The sequence below is a fragment of the Hippichthys cyanospilos genome, chromosome 19 (assembly GCF_059441005.1).
Source record: "Hippichthys cyanospilos isolate Australia breed blue-spotted pipefish chromosome 19, RoL_Hcya_1.0, whole genome shotgun sequence".
NCBI classification, from domain to species: Eukaryota; Metazoa; Chordata; class Actinopteri; order Syngnathiformes; family Syngnathidae; genus Hippichthys; species Hippichthys cyanospilos.
Window position 1 is genome coordinate 6,171,928 of NC_142387.1, and position 15,706 is coordinate 6,187,633.

Here is a 15,706-nt window from a genome sequence, read left to right on the forward strand (position 1 = left end):
AAAAAAAAAAAAAAAGTTCAGCTAGTCTACACGGAGTGTGGAAAGCCCTTAGAATAAACCCCCCAAAACTGTATGGCGCCACGATGTGGCAAACTAGTGTTTGTACAGTATTAATTTTAAAATGATGAAGTAGCTGTTTGTGAAAAAGCATATGAAAGAAATATCCTGACTGAAATAGATTCTTTTTTTTAAAATGTCTCTTGTTTTTTTAGTTTAATTGGACATGCTAAAACTGATTCAGATTTTCTGTTCAAATAACCTCAAATAATCAGTGCTGATTTACTACATAAATTAATTGTACATTTTTTGTTCCTGCCGTAAAATCTCAATTATTTGCACAAAAAATAACAACGTGCCCTTGTTGAGTAATTCATGCGTCTTTCGCATAAACAGGTATTAAAAACAGAAAACTGTATTTAAAATGATTAATGAATAATAAATATAATATGTGATCTATCTATCTATCTATCTATCTATCTATCTATCTATCTATCTATCTATCTATCTATCTATCTATCTATCTATCTATCTATCTATCTATCTATCTATATTCATCATCATCGTCTTGATCATCTAGCTAGCTAGCAAGCTACTTATCTAGCTAGCTATCTTGCTAGCTTGCTATCTTCTGCGCGTATGAAATGATTTCTCTGCATTTGATAGACGATGCCTGTAGCATGAAATGATTTGTTCTGCTTTCTATAGGTAATGTCTGCGCTGGAGACCAAACAGGAGACGTCGTCGACATTTTGACGACTGCAGCCGAAGTTTGCCGAAATCCAAGCCGCCGGCGGAGGCTCACACAAGCTTCGTCTCAGTGCAATTCTCCAGAAGCTCTTTGTCCGCAACCGGCTGGATGACGACACAATTTTTTCTCAAATGTTGTCTGTGGTAGTTCGTCGCTATTGACCGTCTTTTTATTTCACACTGGAAGACCAAAATAGAACGGTATAACGTTTATTTAAAAAAAAAAGAAAAAAAAAAAAAAACAGGGAATAGAGGAGGAGCGTCGGGCTCCGACTGCCTGTCGCCCGACAAGCTTCATCATCACCATTACAGCAGCTGCCAGTGTTAGCTAAAACACAACTAGCGTGCCCTTTGTGGGTCATCGTGTTCATCTTTTTTTCTTCTTCTTACTGTTGTTATTCTATCGAAATGTTTCACACTGGACTCGCGCACAAAGCAGAGCGGCGTCAACGCGAATATGCGTTGACTGCGGTGGAAGTACTCTGAGCAGGCTCGTCTCGCACTCAGCAATGTTCGGGACGTTCGGAGGAAACAACGCAGCGCATAAATAACAACATCCTAAAAAAAGAGGGTAAGTAAACAAGTGCGTATTTGACTGCTAAGCAATCATCGTGTGTGTTTTTGACCGCAGTGTTGTGCTGGGGCAGGTGTGTGTCTCACAGTTGTGCGCTTCCTGCCTCTGTGGCTTACATTCCCTTCACGTTTTCCACCCCTCGTGAAAAAAAACAAAACAAAAAAAAAACAACTCTTATATAACCCAGTGGGATTCCACTTTGCAAGGTTTCCTGTGCAGGGCAACACTGGCTGCACCCTAAGGAGAAGCATGTGCATCAACAAGGGAGACTGCCATGCAATGCTGGAAAGTAATGAAGTACAATTACAATAGTTACTTGAATACATTTTAGGAGTCTCTACTTGAATAATTATTTAATTTAACACCTATTACTTTTGTTATCTACTTGTGATCCAGAAACAAAATTTTTCTTTTAATTGGTTAATATGTTCTAGTGGGGATTTTATTTTCTAACATCCAGAAATACACTAATAACACAGTGTAAATCATATAAATACATATACATAGAAAGTGTGTGTCTGTTGTCATCAAGCATTTTTGTGACGACTCACCACTTACACAGTTTTGACCACATACTCTATCTGCAAGGCATAAAATCGAGTTAATACCAACTAGGTTTAGTCTAAAAAAAAGGACAACATATGACATGTAACATGATTTAAAAATAAATAATATCATAAAACTATCCCTACTACTACTGTATTTTGGGTGTATTTTTTCATTTGACAGTAAAATTTCATCTTTATGAATGTGTTTTTGTTTATTTAAATGTATTTACTTGAACATGAGGAGAAATGAAAAAAAACTACTGAAATAACTCAAATAATACAAGAGCAATATTTGAAAAAACAACCAATAAATACGTAAATAAAAATAAGCAAAACATTAAAGCACAATTTTCCATGGTCAAAAGGGAGTGGGAAGAAATCTAGACTTAGTGATCCCCACCCATTAATTTTTCATAGTTTGAATGTCTCATTCAGTCATTTTATTTTGTACTTAATTACATTTCAGTCAGTGCTTTTCTTTAGTTTTACTTGAGTAGACCAATCAAATCAGTACTTCTTTGACCATTTCCTACACCAATATTTTTACATCTTACCTTTTTAAGTAATTACCTGAAATTAGCAAACGGGCCAAAGATACTAGAGCACAATGCAAATGTTTAGTTTTATAGTTAACCTTTATTTTTCCAGGGAAAGTTTGCAAAGCTAACTTGGCAGCGGACAACAGAGTGAAATGTAAATATCCTCCTGAGACCCAACCACTTCATTTTTGGTTGTCTCTCTCTCTTGTCTCTTTTGTCTCAGCAAGACAGCCAAGTTAATTGTGTCCCACTCAAAGAAAAGACATCATCAGAAAGGTCAGGATGAGTCAAAAGATGTAGAACAAAAGCAAATGTTCACTACATCGGACACAAATGAATAGGCTGGGTCTCAGAAGCATATAGAAATATGATATTTTACTTGGTAGGATGCTGTTATAGTGATGTCATCATACCGAAGTGGTTAATTAAAATGTGGTTACTTCTCTTCCTCTCATAGGTCTTTGCTACATCTCTACCTCTTGCACCTCCGCTGTCAATCCCGCCATCATGACATCGCCAGACTCCCCTCCTCTTGTTTCCCCTTCGCCATGTCCCGCTCCTCCCCCGTCTCTCCCCACCTCCCCTGTGCCCTCGTCCCCCGCCCCATCCTCCTCCTCCCTCCCGGTCCCTCCCTCGCTGCCTCCCACGGGGGAGGTGATGGTCATGGCTCTGGGTCGGAAGAAGCAAAGGGTCCTGATCGTTTTGTCCATCCTTCCAAATCTCTTCCTGGCCTTCCTGCTTTCCTCCGACTCCCTCATCACCCTCTCCTCGCCGCATCACTGCCACCTGCCCGGACCGGCGCCATCGCCCGAGGTGCTGAATGACTCCCTGCCATGGGAGAAGGGCTTAAGGCCTAGTGGCAGCGGAGAGCTTTCCCAGTGTAAGCAGTATGCCAACGGGAGCCAGTCAGAAGTGGTGGACTGCCAGGCCGGCTGGGACTATAACATCACGGAAGGGCTGAAGAATAACATTGTAACTGAGGTAAAGATTCAAAACGGTACACTTATTGCTTCGTCGTTATTGAAGCGCCGCGTGCTTCTCGAGGGAATTTGGATTTTTCTTGCTGAGGAGATAAATAGCTGCATATACCGTAATCATTTTGAGAGGGATAAGGGTCTCTGAGAGTCTGATCATGAGACAGTCCACCTGCAAGGTGAAACATCAGCGATTTGATTTGTGTGTGACGCCTACGAGCGTTTTAATATTTAATCACTATCACAGGTTGATCCTGGGGCGGGAGGCTTCTCTTACGCTCAGTTTCCTTCTCACCTTTCGTTTCTTTGCTTGACTGGTCAGGCAAACCGAAAATGAAATCCCCAAGCCAGACATTTTGTCCGGGCCTTCATCTGTCTCCGTGACAGCTGTGGCCCACAGTCATTATGTCATAGATAACCCTCCATTCATCCTTTACTCCTGAATGTGACAAGTCAGGGACATCTGGAGGCAATTTCATTACCTTTGGCTCTGTGGTCCCTTTGGACTAAAAAGACGTTGGTCTGAAAGGACAAGGTCAAGGTATTCCATTACATCATTCAAAAGTCTGTGCTTGTCTTCTCGTATAATATTAAAGGGATACTTTACTTATTTAGCTTTTTTCAGCACTCAAAAGTTAATATTTTGTTGAGCACAGAAAGGCTTCAATGGAGTTGATTTCCTAAACTCTTTACATTTTGTGCACAAATGAATACCTTTAAAAATTAATTTTGCCACTTGTCGTCGGCTGATTATGATGTCACATGAAATCAGGTCTCAAACAATTATGGCTCAGCTTACGAATGTCACGTGACCAAATGCAGAAACGGGCGAGGCGTGATTGATTAGCCGTTACCTGAGCACATGTAGTGTCTTTTTTTTTTTTTTTAATTTTGATGCCAATGTTTTCGCTTTCTGCTTCAAATATTCATTGTTGGCCTTCTTGACCATTATAATCGATATGGATAACATCTCATTCATTCTCTAGGAGTAATATAGCAGAAAAAAAAAAACAAACAACCAAAAAAAAAACATGATACATTACAAAATGTATATTTGATGTAACATACACATTTTTCACAAACACTAGTACAATTGAAATGTACAATTTTGCAGTACTACCAATATTCAATTGCAATTATGCAGAAATGCTGGCAAAATGTCAATTTCCTGCAAGTATTTTTGCATTTTACCATTGGACCTTTGGCCTCCTCACATGAAAGCTCACTGCTTTTTTATTTGTGTTTGGCCTGCTGCAGTTCCACATTCATGTTATGTTAGGCACAGAATTAGGGAGTGACTGTTTCTATTTAAACCTGTCCAGTCTGAGACAGCTCATACAGGTATTTGTTTTCTGTTGAAGCACAAATGTAAAACTGGTTTGTGGAGTTTTTCAACTTCTTGCTGATCTTTTTCCAACCTGCATTCACCTTAAGAAGTTACATGGCCAAATATGTATTGTTTTGAGCCTGTAAATGAGCAACAGGATCGCTGAGATTATTTGACAAGCTTTTATGTTTCTGCACTCGGGCTCCAATTAGACAACAGCTTTTCATCTGCAACTCTGGTCCCGCTGTTTGCTGCTCTCTCTAGATCATTAAAAATCATTTTGCTTTCAGCGTTCTGCAGACTGCAACATTAACAGCCCAGTTAATGAAAATCAGTAGTTTGCTGAAATGTGATTAAAAGTCATGTTTTTATTACCTCCCCCACAGAGATGATGATTTTGCAAAACAATAAAAGCGTTTATCCAACCCAATTTTTTATTTATTTTTTTGGTAGACAGCTTAATATGACCTTACAGAGTACAGTATTTTGTTTATGTGTTAAGTGAATGCATTTCTGCTAGAAAACATTCTATGTTATGAAAGCTAAATGGCAAATGAAATGACATTTAACTCATTCAATCCCAAAGATGTACTGTTACAGACATTCGATACCCAAGTAATTTTTACCAAAATTTTGAAGTGCTAGTCCCAAGAAGGGTCTAAAAATGCCTGGGATTAAGTAAATGAATTGTTCATCTTTGTGCAGTGGGATCTGGTGTGTGATCGTTATTGGCTGGTCCCCGTAGAGGAGGTGTGCTTCATCCTGGGGGTTCTGACTGGTTGTCTTGGCCTCGGTTTTGCTGCTGACAGGTGACACACACAAATTCACACTTGCAAGATCAAGAACATACAGTATTGCAAATATTTTGATACTTGAGTGATGTTATAAAAAAAGGTAACCCCAAACCATTTTTTTGGCACAGCTAAAAATATTGGGATTAAATTGTATGTGTACTAATGTTTGGTTATGGTCTGCCTACAGGGGAAGGTCAGTATTACTCATCATGACTGTAAAAGCTTCCATTAAAGCACCAGATGACTGAGCACATTTGTTAAGGAGAGCAAATGACTAATGCGTTGTCACTGATAAATATTAAGACAATGGAAACATACAAGCCATGATATATTCATAACATATTCATATTTATGACAAATTTCAAGTTTCAAATGAAAATATATTCTCCTCTTATCACACGTTTACTTTTTTCGTATGAGTACAAGATAACATTTTAATTATAATTCATTAAATATGATTGTAGCATTTTATTTCATTAACCTATGGACAGTAATACAAATAGAATCGGGAGTATGCATAGTGAATCACCTGGTTTCTGATTATTTATTTTTTATCTATCATTCACGATTGTATAGGATGTACCTCAACAATAGGTAAAAAAAAGCCACAAAGATAAGAAAAGAACGTTTAAAATATGATTGAGTACATTTATGTCTTAGGTACCATATTTTCCGCACTATAAGGCACACTGGATTATAAGGTGCACCCTCAATCAATGACATATTTTAAAACTTTTTCCATATATAAGGCACACCGGATTATAAGGTTATTGCATATAATCTTTTGGGGAGACAGTATACACTATGATTCAAACATAAGCAAACGCCTGTCCTTTTTTTTTTTTGACAGGATTGGCCGCTCCAAAACCTTGCTGACGTCACTCACTCTGTCGGTAGTGTTTGGCGTTTTGGTGTGCGTCTCCCCGTACCCTTCCATCTTCATCGTCATGCGCTTCTGTCTGGCGGCTGCAAGCGCCGGTGTCTACCTCACCCTCTATGTTTCTCGTAGGTTTTTCAGAACCGAAACGAACGCTATAACAGACTAGAAAATTTCATTTTGAGCTAATAAGTCTTTGGTTGCACTCACAGGCCTTGAGTTGTGCGAGCCTTCACTGAGGCTTATAGTTACTGTATTGGCGGGACTGATGACCGTTTCTGGGGAGCTCCTGCTGCTGGCAGTGGCCCTCGGCTGTCAGTCCTGGAGAGGTCTTCTGGGAGCTGGTGCTGCCCCGCTAACGCTCTTCCTCAGCTTCGGGTATGAGAGAGAACTTTTGATCATGTCTGCAGTGTTTAAATATTTTTGTGTAGTGAATCGAGATAGTTCAGAGGCGACTTACAAAGTGTGCAAAATGACCATTTCACATGGCAGAAATGAAAGAGCTGCTTCTAATACAACGGGTTTAATATGCCCAATGAAAAACAAATGTCACTCAAACACTCAGCGCTACACTCCAAGTTTAATACACTCAGCCAACCAACACTGAAACAAACTATCTAGAACAAATTTAAAATGCCCAAGGATCGTAAAAAAGACAAGAAAATCACAGCCAATATAGCTCATTTCATAGTGTTAGATGGCCAACTTTCATCCATGGTAGAAAATGTTGTCTTTCGGCGTCTCTTGGAACCATAGTATGAGTTTAATTCTCATCATTATTTCTGTGTCTACACAAGAAGTTATGTGACCACCTCCTCGTTGTTTCAAAAGCCCGGCAGATTCTCAAAACATTTGCTTCTGACTTAGGTTAAAAAAAAATGTGATTGGGACACCCTAATACAGTACTGTATTTGTATTATCAACATGCTCAATTGTGGCAATGGTTTTTAACCTTATTTCAGTGAAATATTTTTCAATTACCCTCTTATTAGTGCAAAGAATCACATTTGTTGTGTTTTTTTAGGGGTATTTTCTTCACATTTGTCTAAATTTCCTCTGTCACATACATTACAAGTATAACAAAATAATTCTGAACTTGAATTCACTAAAAAAACGCCTTTAATTAGGGAATTAAAAAAACTTCTGTCTTGCGTTTTTTTTCCAAGAGCCAGTCAGAAAAAGCTTGTCAATTTGCTGTGCATCCATTGGTTACTTGAAAGAGTGACCACCTTGCAGGAAACACATCTCAAAATACTCTTATCAGCAAGCAGTTTCTTTATGTAAATCATATTTAAAAACAAATGTGTGTAATCAAAATTCATTATTTCATTTAACAACCAGAGTATTGTGTTCGTTTCTCAGAAACATCGATATGCCTATGGGTCAATATGACCCAGAGGTGTGTTTATTTCTTTCTGTTTATTAGTGTCAAAAACTCAGCTTTTAATATGGAAAACCATTCAAGAAATCATCCTTGGTCAATTTGACCTGCGGTCCTGTGTAATTATCCAAACGTTTCAAAAAAATGTTTGCGTGTGTAACCATGCTAACTATTAAATCTTGTGAGCCCCATCCCCCACCCCTGCCCAGAAACAGCAATATCATTTTGACCCGTGTTTTGCAAATTAAATTTCAAAAAGCATTGTAACAAAAATTGATTTACAAAAATGTTTACAAATGAAGTTTTTATTGTATATACGTTAATTAGATGCAAGCCAGCTAAAACTCTTGTACTGAAAAACAACAATGAGCATTTAACTTTAACTTTAACTTGCAAATTGGGACCCATAACATACAAGCAATGTTTAAAAAAAACCAAAAAACTAATTGTGTATGTCAACAGGTTTTATGAATATTTATTAGCCGGAACATGTGTTTATTACAGCCAGAACGATGCAGGGACTGTAGTCTGAATCTCGATTGGCATTCGATAAAGTGTCTCAATTGCATCTGACAGGCTTTTTTTGGGGGGTTATATTGATTCTAACTCCCTCAGCACACTGAGCTCTTTAGCTCATGTCAGTATGTATTAAAGCAACTTTGTCAAGGGTACATAATCGCTTAAGACCTCTGTTACAAGTGAACCCTCCATTCCTGTTTCACAACAAAATTAAAAATGTAATAAAAAGAGATTAACAAGCAGTTGTGGTGGGAACAAAGACGGATTATTACATTAAGCATGAGCTACGGTGGTTATTTTCCGCACCGAAAGGCCAAAACAGCCACAATAATATGATGCCGAGTAAAGGTCAGCTGTACTTACGTGTCACTTCGCCTGCAGCATTCCTGGAGTTTTTCCAGAGTCTCCTCGCTGGCTCCTGCTTTCTGAGCGACATGGAGATATGAACGCTTTCAGTGAGAGGAGAAACTCAAACAGAGATGTGAGGGATGACGAGAGCTTCACAGGTGCCACGTGCAAACTATTGATACAAAATGTTACATAATCATCAATACAGCCTCTGCAGTTACTAAAATCGCTCATTTTTGTTTGTCGGCACCAGAGCTTGATTCTGAGCCGACCTCCTCCTCGCGTCCCCAACTATCCTTCCCAGAGCTCTTCCACAGTAGGAACATCTGGAAGAACATTTGTGTGCTCGGCTTCACCTCGTGAGTCACCCTCTTCTTATCCTATTTTCTGTTGGGAAATCATCACAATCCCAAAGTGTCTGAACGCTCCCTTTAGATTCATCTCCCACGGCATCAGCCACTGCTACAGCTCTTTCCGAGGCGATGTCCGAGGCACGGCGCCCAGCTTCTATTGGACGTACCTTCTGTCTGTGTGCGCGGGGGGCGGAGCCTGGGTGTTGCTGTGGGCAACTGTGGACAGATGCGGTCGCCGCGGTATACTTCTCCTCTCCATGACCATGACGGGATTGGCCTCCTTGATCCTCCTGGGGCTCATGAAGTGTAAGTGGGAATATTTTTCTTTACTTCCGGAATGCCGGTTCAAACTCAGACAAAAGAAGTCTCTCATTGCAATTAAACATGAATAACCATAAATGTTGAAATGAAGTGGGCTTCCAATAAATCTATAAAAGCTGTCATATATCAAGAAGAATGATGGGCATTAATTTAATTTGATATTTTAATCAAATGGTCCTAATCAAATAAGTAGGTTTCTGTCCTCCATTCTAGTTGGTTGGTATGTCAGTGAATCAAAATACAGAATACTGTCTTTGTTATATACGGTATTATACCAATTAGCACACAAAAACTGGAGCACATTAAAATTATTCCTCTTAACAGTAATGCTGGACAAAAATAATATTCAAAGGCAGTATTATGCCGTTTTGTTTTCATCAATCATTTACTCTGTTCCCGAAGTCTATTGGCTGCCTCTGTTTTCGGCCAAGCGTTTCTCATCTTCGGTTTTCTATTTCAGCCAGACATTTTCATTTTGATACGTCCCTAGTAATAATAAATGTCTTCAAATTTTGTCACACCATGGAGATGAGTTTTCTTAAATGCCCTACCCTACCTCTTACAAAAATGTTAGATAACACAGTCTGCTAAATTGACATCATCATCTGAGCTTCTACCTCCCTCTTGTGGCACAAAATATACCACATAAATAAAAGCAAATTATCGCCCAGGCACAGTTCAAATCAGGCTACTGCACTCACATTTGGAATGTTATAACCTGGTTGGACCTGCGTTTATACCGTGGGAAATGTCTTAGGTATGAGGATGTTAATTATTTTAATGCCATGGTATGATAAAGCAGTCAACCAAGGCATTGCTGAAAGGAAGACTCCTAGCACTTTTGTGTAATGGTAATATCACACTATTCTTGTTGCATCATATGACACTGAGAGCGTTCTAGCAATTGATCAATATACTTCAGCTTTACTGATCAAGTACTCAACTACATTGTGCTGTGGGAGGCCAAAGAGGAGAAAAAACAAATTCTTTTGAGATATGACAACAATCAGACAAGCATCATAGAAAAATGTTGGAGTCATCTTCTTGTTAGGCCCAATTGTAATTAGCAAATGCAGTATTATGATATTATGATATCTTTCTTCCTTCAGATCTCAGTGAGACAGCCATCACAGTATTTTCTGTGATGGGTCTCTTCTCCTCGCAGGCCACCGCTTCCCTCTGCATTCTCTTCACTGCTGAGATCATGCCCACCGTCATCAGGTAAGACGCTTTTGATGAACTGAAGATCTTCAGGTGCATGGCAGTATATTGACCAATGTCACATGAGTGGTTTGAATTTTTTTTTCTTTTTTAACTACAAAAAATTGGACACACCTTCTCATTCAATATGCTTAAGTGATGATGGCCTCTCATTTTTTCCTTCAGTTTTTTCTTTGGTTAGCTGATTCAAGGTTCTTCCTATAATTTGAATTTTAATAGTCTGGCTGTGTATTAATATGACTTATGCACAACACAACTGATAAAGAAATTCCACTGATTAAATTACCATTAATTTAATCATTAATTACCATTATTAAATTATTAATTTAATTATTATAATTTTTTATCAATTTAAATTATTATTTAGTTAATTAATTATTACTATTGATTACATTATTATTATGAAGTGTAGTGAAAACCATTTCAGGTGAATACCACTTGAAGCTCATCCATAAAATACCAAGAGTATCAGTAATTTGAGCATCGAATTGTTATTTTGAAGAAACAAGAATGAAAAAGTTGTTTTCAGCGATTTCCCTTTTTTGCACATGTTCATTCATGGTTTTGATGCCTTTGGTGAGAATTTAAAATGTAAATACTGTATTCGTGACAAGAAAGAAAAAGCATAGAATGAGGTATATCCAAACTTTGGGTCTGCACAAGGTACAGTTAAAATTTGCAGTCATCTATGAATTAGAGTTCCCATATTAGAAGTGTATTCACAAGTAAATTGAGCTGAGATCATCTTTATTTTAGTATAAATTGCAAAGGGGACAGGGAATGCCTCAAAAATAGTGCCAATACCAACGTTAGATACCTTTCCCAAGTGCCTATAATCATTATAGCTAAAAGGCGACAAATCACTGCTTTTGTTTAAATGAAACGTCTACTTATGTCAATATATAGTACTTTAGTTCTTTGGCAGCAAAATGCTACAAGATTGTTGCAAATCAATCTTCAGTCTAAATTATGTTCCTCAAGGGATTTCACCAAAAAGTACTGTCGTTCCTCGAGAGCAAGCTACTACAAGATGGCGCGGCAAAACACGATTTATGTCTTCAGGAACACACTCATCACAAATCACAGCTTTTTAGCACAGTGAAGCCAAAAGATGGCGCCAGAGCAACAATAGTTTTTTGCTTTGAAAATGCTAAACTGCTAATATGTGGGGCTTCTCTGTTAATCCATGGTTGTTCGGCAGTGTACCGGGGGAGTTTTTTTTCCTTCTTTTTAATTGTAAAGCATATGCCTCGGAGCAGTAAAAGAAGGGAAGCAAGCCCTTTGATTAAAAGCCGAGAGCGTGTGTCCACAGAGGGACGGGCGTGGGCGCTGTGCTGGCACTGGGTTGCGTGGGGCGCCTCAGCTCGCCACTCATGGACCTGAGGAACCACTACGGCTACTTCCTGCACCACGTGGTCTATTCCTCTCTGGCCCTGCTGGCCGTGTTGTCCATCCTGCTGCTACCAGAGAGCAAGAGGAAGCCGCTGCCTCAGACTCTGGCCGACGGGGAGCAATACAGGCGCCCCCCGCTGGGCAGGAGGCGGCGGGACAACGTGCCGCTGCTGGCCACGCCCAACCCGGAGACTTAAACAACCCCGTAGGAGTAGGAGGGAGCGTGCGCGATTCCACTGGAACTCTTACGGTACATTCATTTATATTAACGGAGGAAGGGGAGTGGAGACAAAAGGGCTGTAAAGATTTTTAACTCATGGTGATGATCCACAGATCGAAATCTACCTTAACACTACTTTTTTTTGGCTCAGCTTCCTCCGGTCTCTATTTAGACACACAAGGAAATCGTTCTTTTAATCTGCTAATGATCGGCATACACGGCCCCCTCTCGGTGGGATGCTCCCGAGCAACACCGCAGCCTCTGGCATGTGTCATGTTTTGTTGTTGTCGTTGCCAACACTTGTTCTCAGCCCTCATTTAAAAGTGAGCTGACACTTCCCCCAGCTGACGTAGAGCTCTGTTCTCACATGTATCTTGTTACACTCTAATACATGTTGTTTGCTGTAAATACAATTCTTGAAATGTAGTTTATTTTGAAGTGTTTCTGAAAATTGCACACTACGGTACACCTCGCAGAATACACGGTGTACACTTTGATACGCAAAAGCTAAAGGAGAGTCTCCCGATTCATGTTGTACTGCACTGCGCAATCAGTATTAGGAATCCAATTAAAAGTGTAAATCTGGCCTGGAGCCAGAGTATTTCTATCTTATGTAAGCTGTTATTATTACCCCAACTAGCCTGAGCAGTACATTTTCTCTTGAGAAGTTATGATTTAGGCATGGAGGTAAAATGTCGCAACATTCCTACCTGCATGTGTGGAAGCACTTGACTGGCCTTTTTTTTATGCTTTTGTCCCTCAGAAGCTTAACATTACCTCTTGAGATGCAAAATCTCAGCATAGACTTGTATGAATAAAAGTGGAGTAGACACGCACACGGTTACTAATAGAAACCTAATGCTGAATGTCTTGTGGATGCTGTAGACCGGGCCCCATGATGAAGCTCCGCAGCAGCTAATGAAGGGCCCTCCGAACTTTGTGTTATTCTCTTCCTCTGACTGTTTCTGGCTCATGTTGAATGTAGTGACTGCAGTCAGTGTTTGCTAGTGGGCTCACTCGTCTCACTTAGTGCACAGAAGCCGGGGATGCCTCATTAAAGGGATCATAGAGAGTAATCAACACTTTCTTGACATTTTAGTACTTCCTCTTGATTCTGATAATACTGTGTCTGAAAACACTGATTGTTCAATGATGACCCAGTTAACTCTGTAACCTGATTTCACGTCCAATAAAACTGGTTGCGTCAACATTCTTTGTCTCATGTTGGAATTCAAAAAAAAAAACTAGACCACTTATGAAAGATAAAAAAAGACTCTGGCAATCATTGCACGCGGTTTGTCGAATGAGTGGGGTGGAACGTACAACTTGTGCAACGTATTGCATTCTATCTGTGTCAAAGCTGCATGGTATTTTATTATTTTATGGTTGTCCCAACTGCCAAATAAAGAGTCCATGAACACAACACGTTACATCTATCTATCTATCTATCTATCTATCTATCTATCTATCTATCTATCTATCTATCTATCTATCTATCTATCTATCTATCTATCTATCTATCTATCTATAGTTTAAAATGAATATTTGATGTCTATATTCATCAATGGCAGTGAATAAGTTAGAAAATAAACCCAGTGCCCATTTACCTTTTTTTGTGTGTAATTTTAAAATCGCTGAAGCCTTACCCTTTCACAATATGAACTCTTCTTTAAGCCTTCTAATCTGTTCAGGAATCTCACTGTGAAATTTGAGCCTCTGAAGCCAACAGCAAATCACTACCGGAGGAAAGATGAAACGGAACAAAAGCATTAAGAACATTTTTATGTTGGAGGTGTGCACTCTACATTTACAGTACTCTGTGATGTACTAGCAATCAAGACACATAAGGAATTGCTCATTGCGTATTCCAGTGATCTTCTACTTATTCAACCGATGGGAGTGTGCTCTTCTACCAGCCGCCCAGGTGCAGAACTAAGGAAATAAGTGAAGAAAAACAACTTGGCAACAAACAGCCTATAATCTCTTGCTACGTTACCAACATGTTTAGGCACACAATCGTGTTGAGGAAGGCACATAAAGATTTAGAAACTCTCAAATCATTTGCTTAAGCAAAAGCCAAAATGTGTGATGAGTGTAAGACATGTGGAAGGATAAATAGCAACAAGGGCCGGAATGTCCCACCCTGGTCATGAAACATTTGCTGCAAGGCGAGAGGGACATTCTTAACACGAAGGTGTGGAAGCCTGTGAAAGGTGACTTGCACAGGGAAGGAAAAGATAACCAGGCAAAACTACACGTCACCATTTTGATGCCACGTGTAAGTTCCAGTAAGATTCTACTGTAGATAGTGTGTTATACATGCTCACCAGTTGGGCTTAATAGTGTTGTTGGCTATCAAGGACAGGGGCGGAGCTACATGGTGGTCACGCTTGGACTTCACCCAAACTTCGGAGAACTATTTGATGGTTGCGATTTTTCTGCCGTTTTTATATGCACAGAGTACCCTTACACCCCTCGGCACCTGCCAGTTATTGACTGCACACTTACATTTCAGTCTATAGAATAAAATTTATGCTGTTGAGAGATAAAAAAGTTGAATTTATTAAATGTAATCGTTCTCTGTGGAAAAACAGTTTTTTTTTTCGTTAAATTTTATCTTCAATGTTCAAGTTTTGCGGCAGATTAAAAGACATACATAGCAACCAAGGGGTCACAACTGGGTGTTTTGCATTTATGTGGTAGGCTAAACTTCAGTAGCTTTTGTGATAAGTAAGCTCCGTCTTAGAAAGAAAATGCCCAGACTTTGATAACGTTTTCATCAAGTACCAGTCATTGGACCACCAACTCTCACATGCTCTTCCGTGTTCACATATTCTTTCTGCCCTTCCTCCCACATAGGGAGCCTATCAGGTTATGCCAAACACAATGACAGCCAATCACTGTCCACTTCAGGGTCTTATTGACCTTTGTTTTCCAAACTTCCGCAACTTAAGCACAAGAAGCCTGATATACATATAAAAACATATCTAATCATCATACAGAAAGCGTAGAGATTAAAATTAGATTATGAATACAATGAATTGATCACAATTCATTTGTAAATAAAATACGGTGTTTTCATTTCATGAAAACCTGTCTGTGCATGCTGCTGCTCACTAAGGTGTCGTGACACCATGGTCAACTTGTAGAAAAGCTTCTGGCAACACTCCTGACCAAATAAATGCTCAACCAGTTTTCCAACTGGCACTAAAGTGCTCACTAGTCCTTTTCGCAATGCTTGAAAAAAGAAAAAAAAAATCAGTATAACCACAAAAAATACTGTATACACGAATTTTCTGAAAAAAGAAAAAAGGGCATCAAAATGTTTTTAAACCGTTGTGAGTAGGAGTCACAAATAGAAAAGGCAAAATCTAACTTTCCCATGTCTGATTGCCAAGTAAGATCAAATGTACAGAATGTTAATTGCGGCAACTCCCTGTGAGAATTTATTGTTGTGTGAAAGCTAATACTGTTGACATTTGCACGTGGCGCTTCTCAGTCGACTTGTTTTGACTCACTACACTTGTCCAAGATGTCCAGGTTTTGACCTGTTTGTGCACATGCGATTTAC

At 39.3% G+C, this 15,706-nt stretch overlaps 1 protein-coding gene across 1 annotated transcript; it reads left to right on the forward strand.

Annotated features, from left to right (window-relative positions):
* Positions 1-657: 657 nt before the first annotated feature.
* slc22a17 (solute carrier family 22 member 17) lies at positions 658-13,345 on the forward strand. The gene is made up of 10 exons (XM_088402371.1): positions 658-1,318; positions 2,866-3,389; positions 5,415-5,518; positions 6,354-6,508; positions 6,593-6,758; positions 8,662-8,786; positions 8,882-8,987; positions 9,064-9,287; positions 10,412-10,523; positions 11,836-13,345. Exons 2-10 carry the CDS (start codon positions 2,916-2,918, stop codon positions 12,110-12,112), a joined length of 1,743 nt encoding a protein of 580 aa, XP_088258497.1. The 5' UTR covers positions 658-1,318; positions 2,866-2,915; the 3' UTR covers positions 12,113-13,345.
* Positions 13,346-15,706: the final 2,361 nt, after the last annotated feature.

Bases quoted from the DNA above. Each gene is read 5' to 3' on its own strand.
- slc22a17 (XM_088402371.1), top strand. From the start codon at position 2,916: ATGACATCGCCAGACTCCCCTCCTCTTGTTTCCCCTTCGCCATGTCCC. The intron at 3,390-5,414 runs GTAAAGATTCAA...ATCTTTGTGCAG, and splicing joins AGAATAACATTGTAACTGAG to TGGGATCTGGTGTGTGATCG. The intron at 6,759-8,661 runs GTATGAGAGAGA...CTTCGCCTGCAG, and splicing joins ACGCTCTTCCTCAGCTTCGG to CATTCCTGGAGTTTTTCCAG.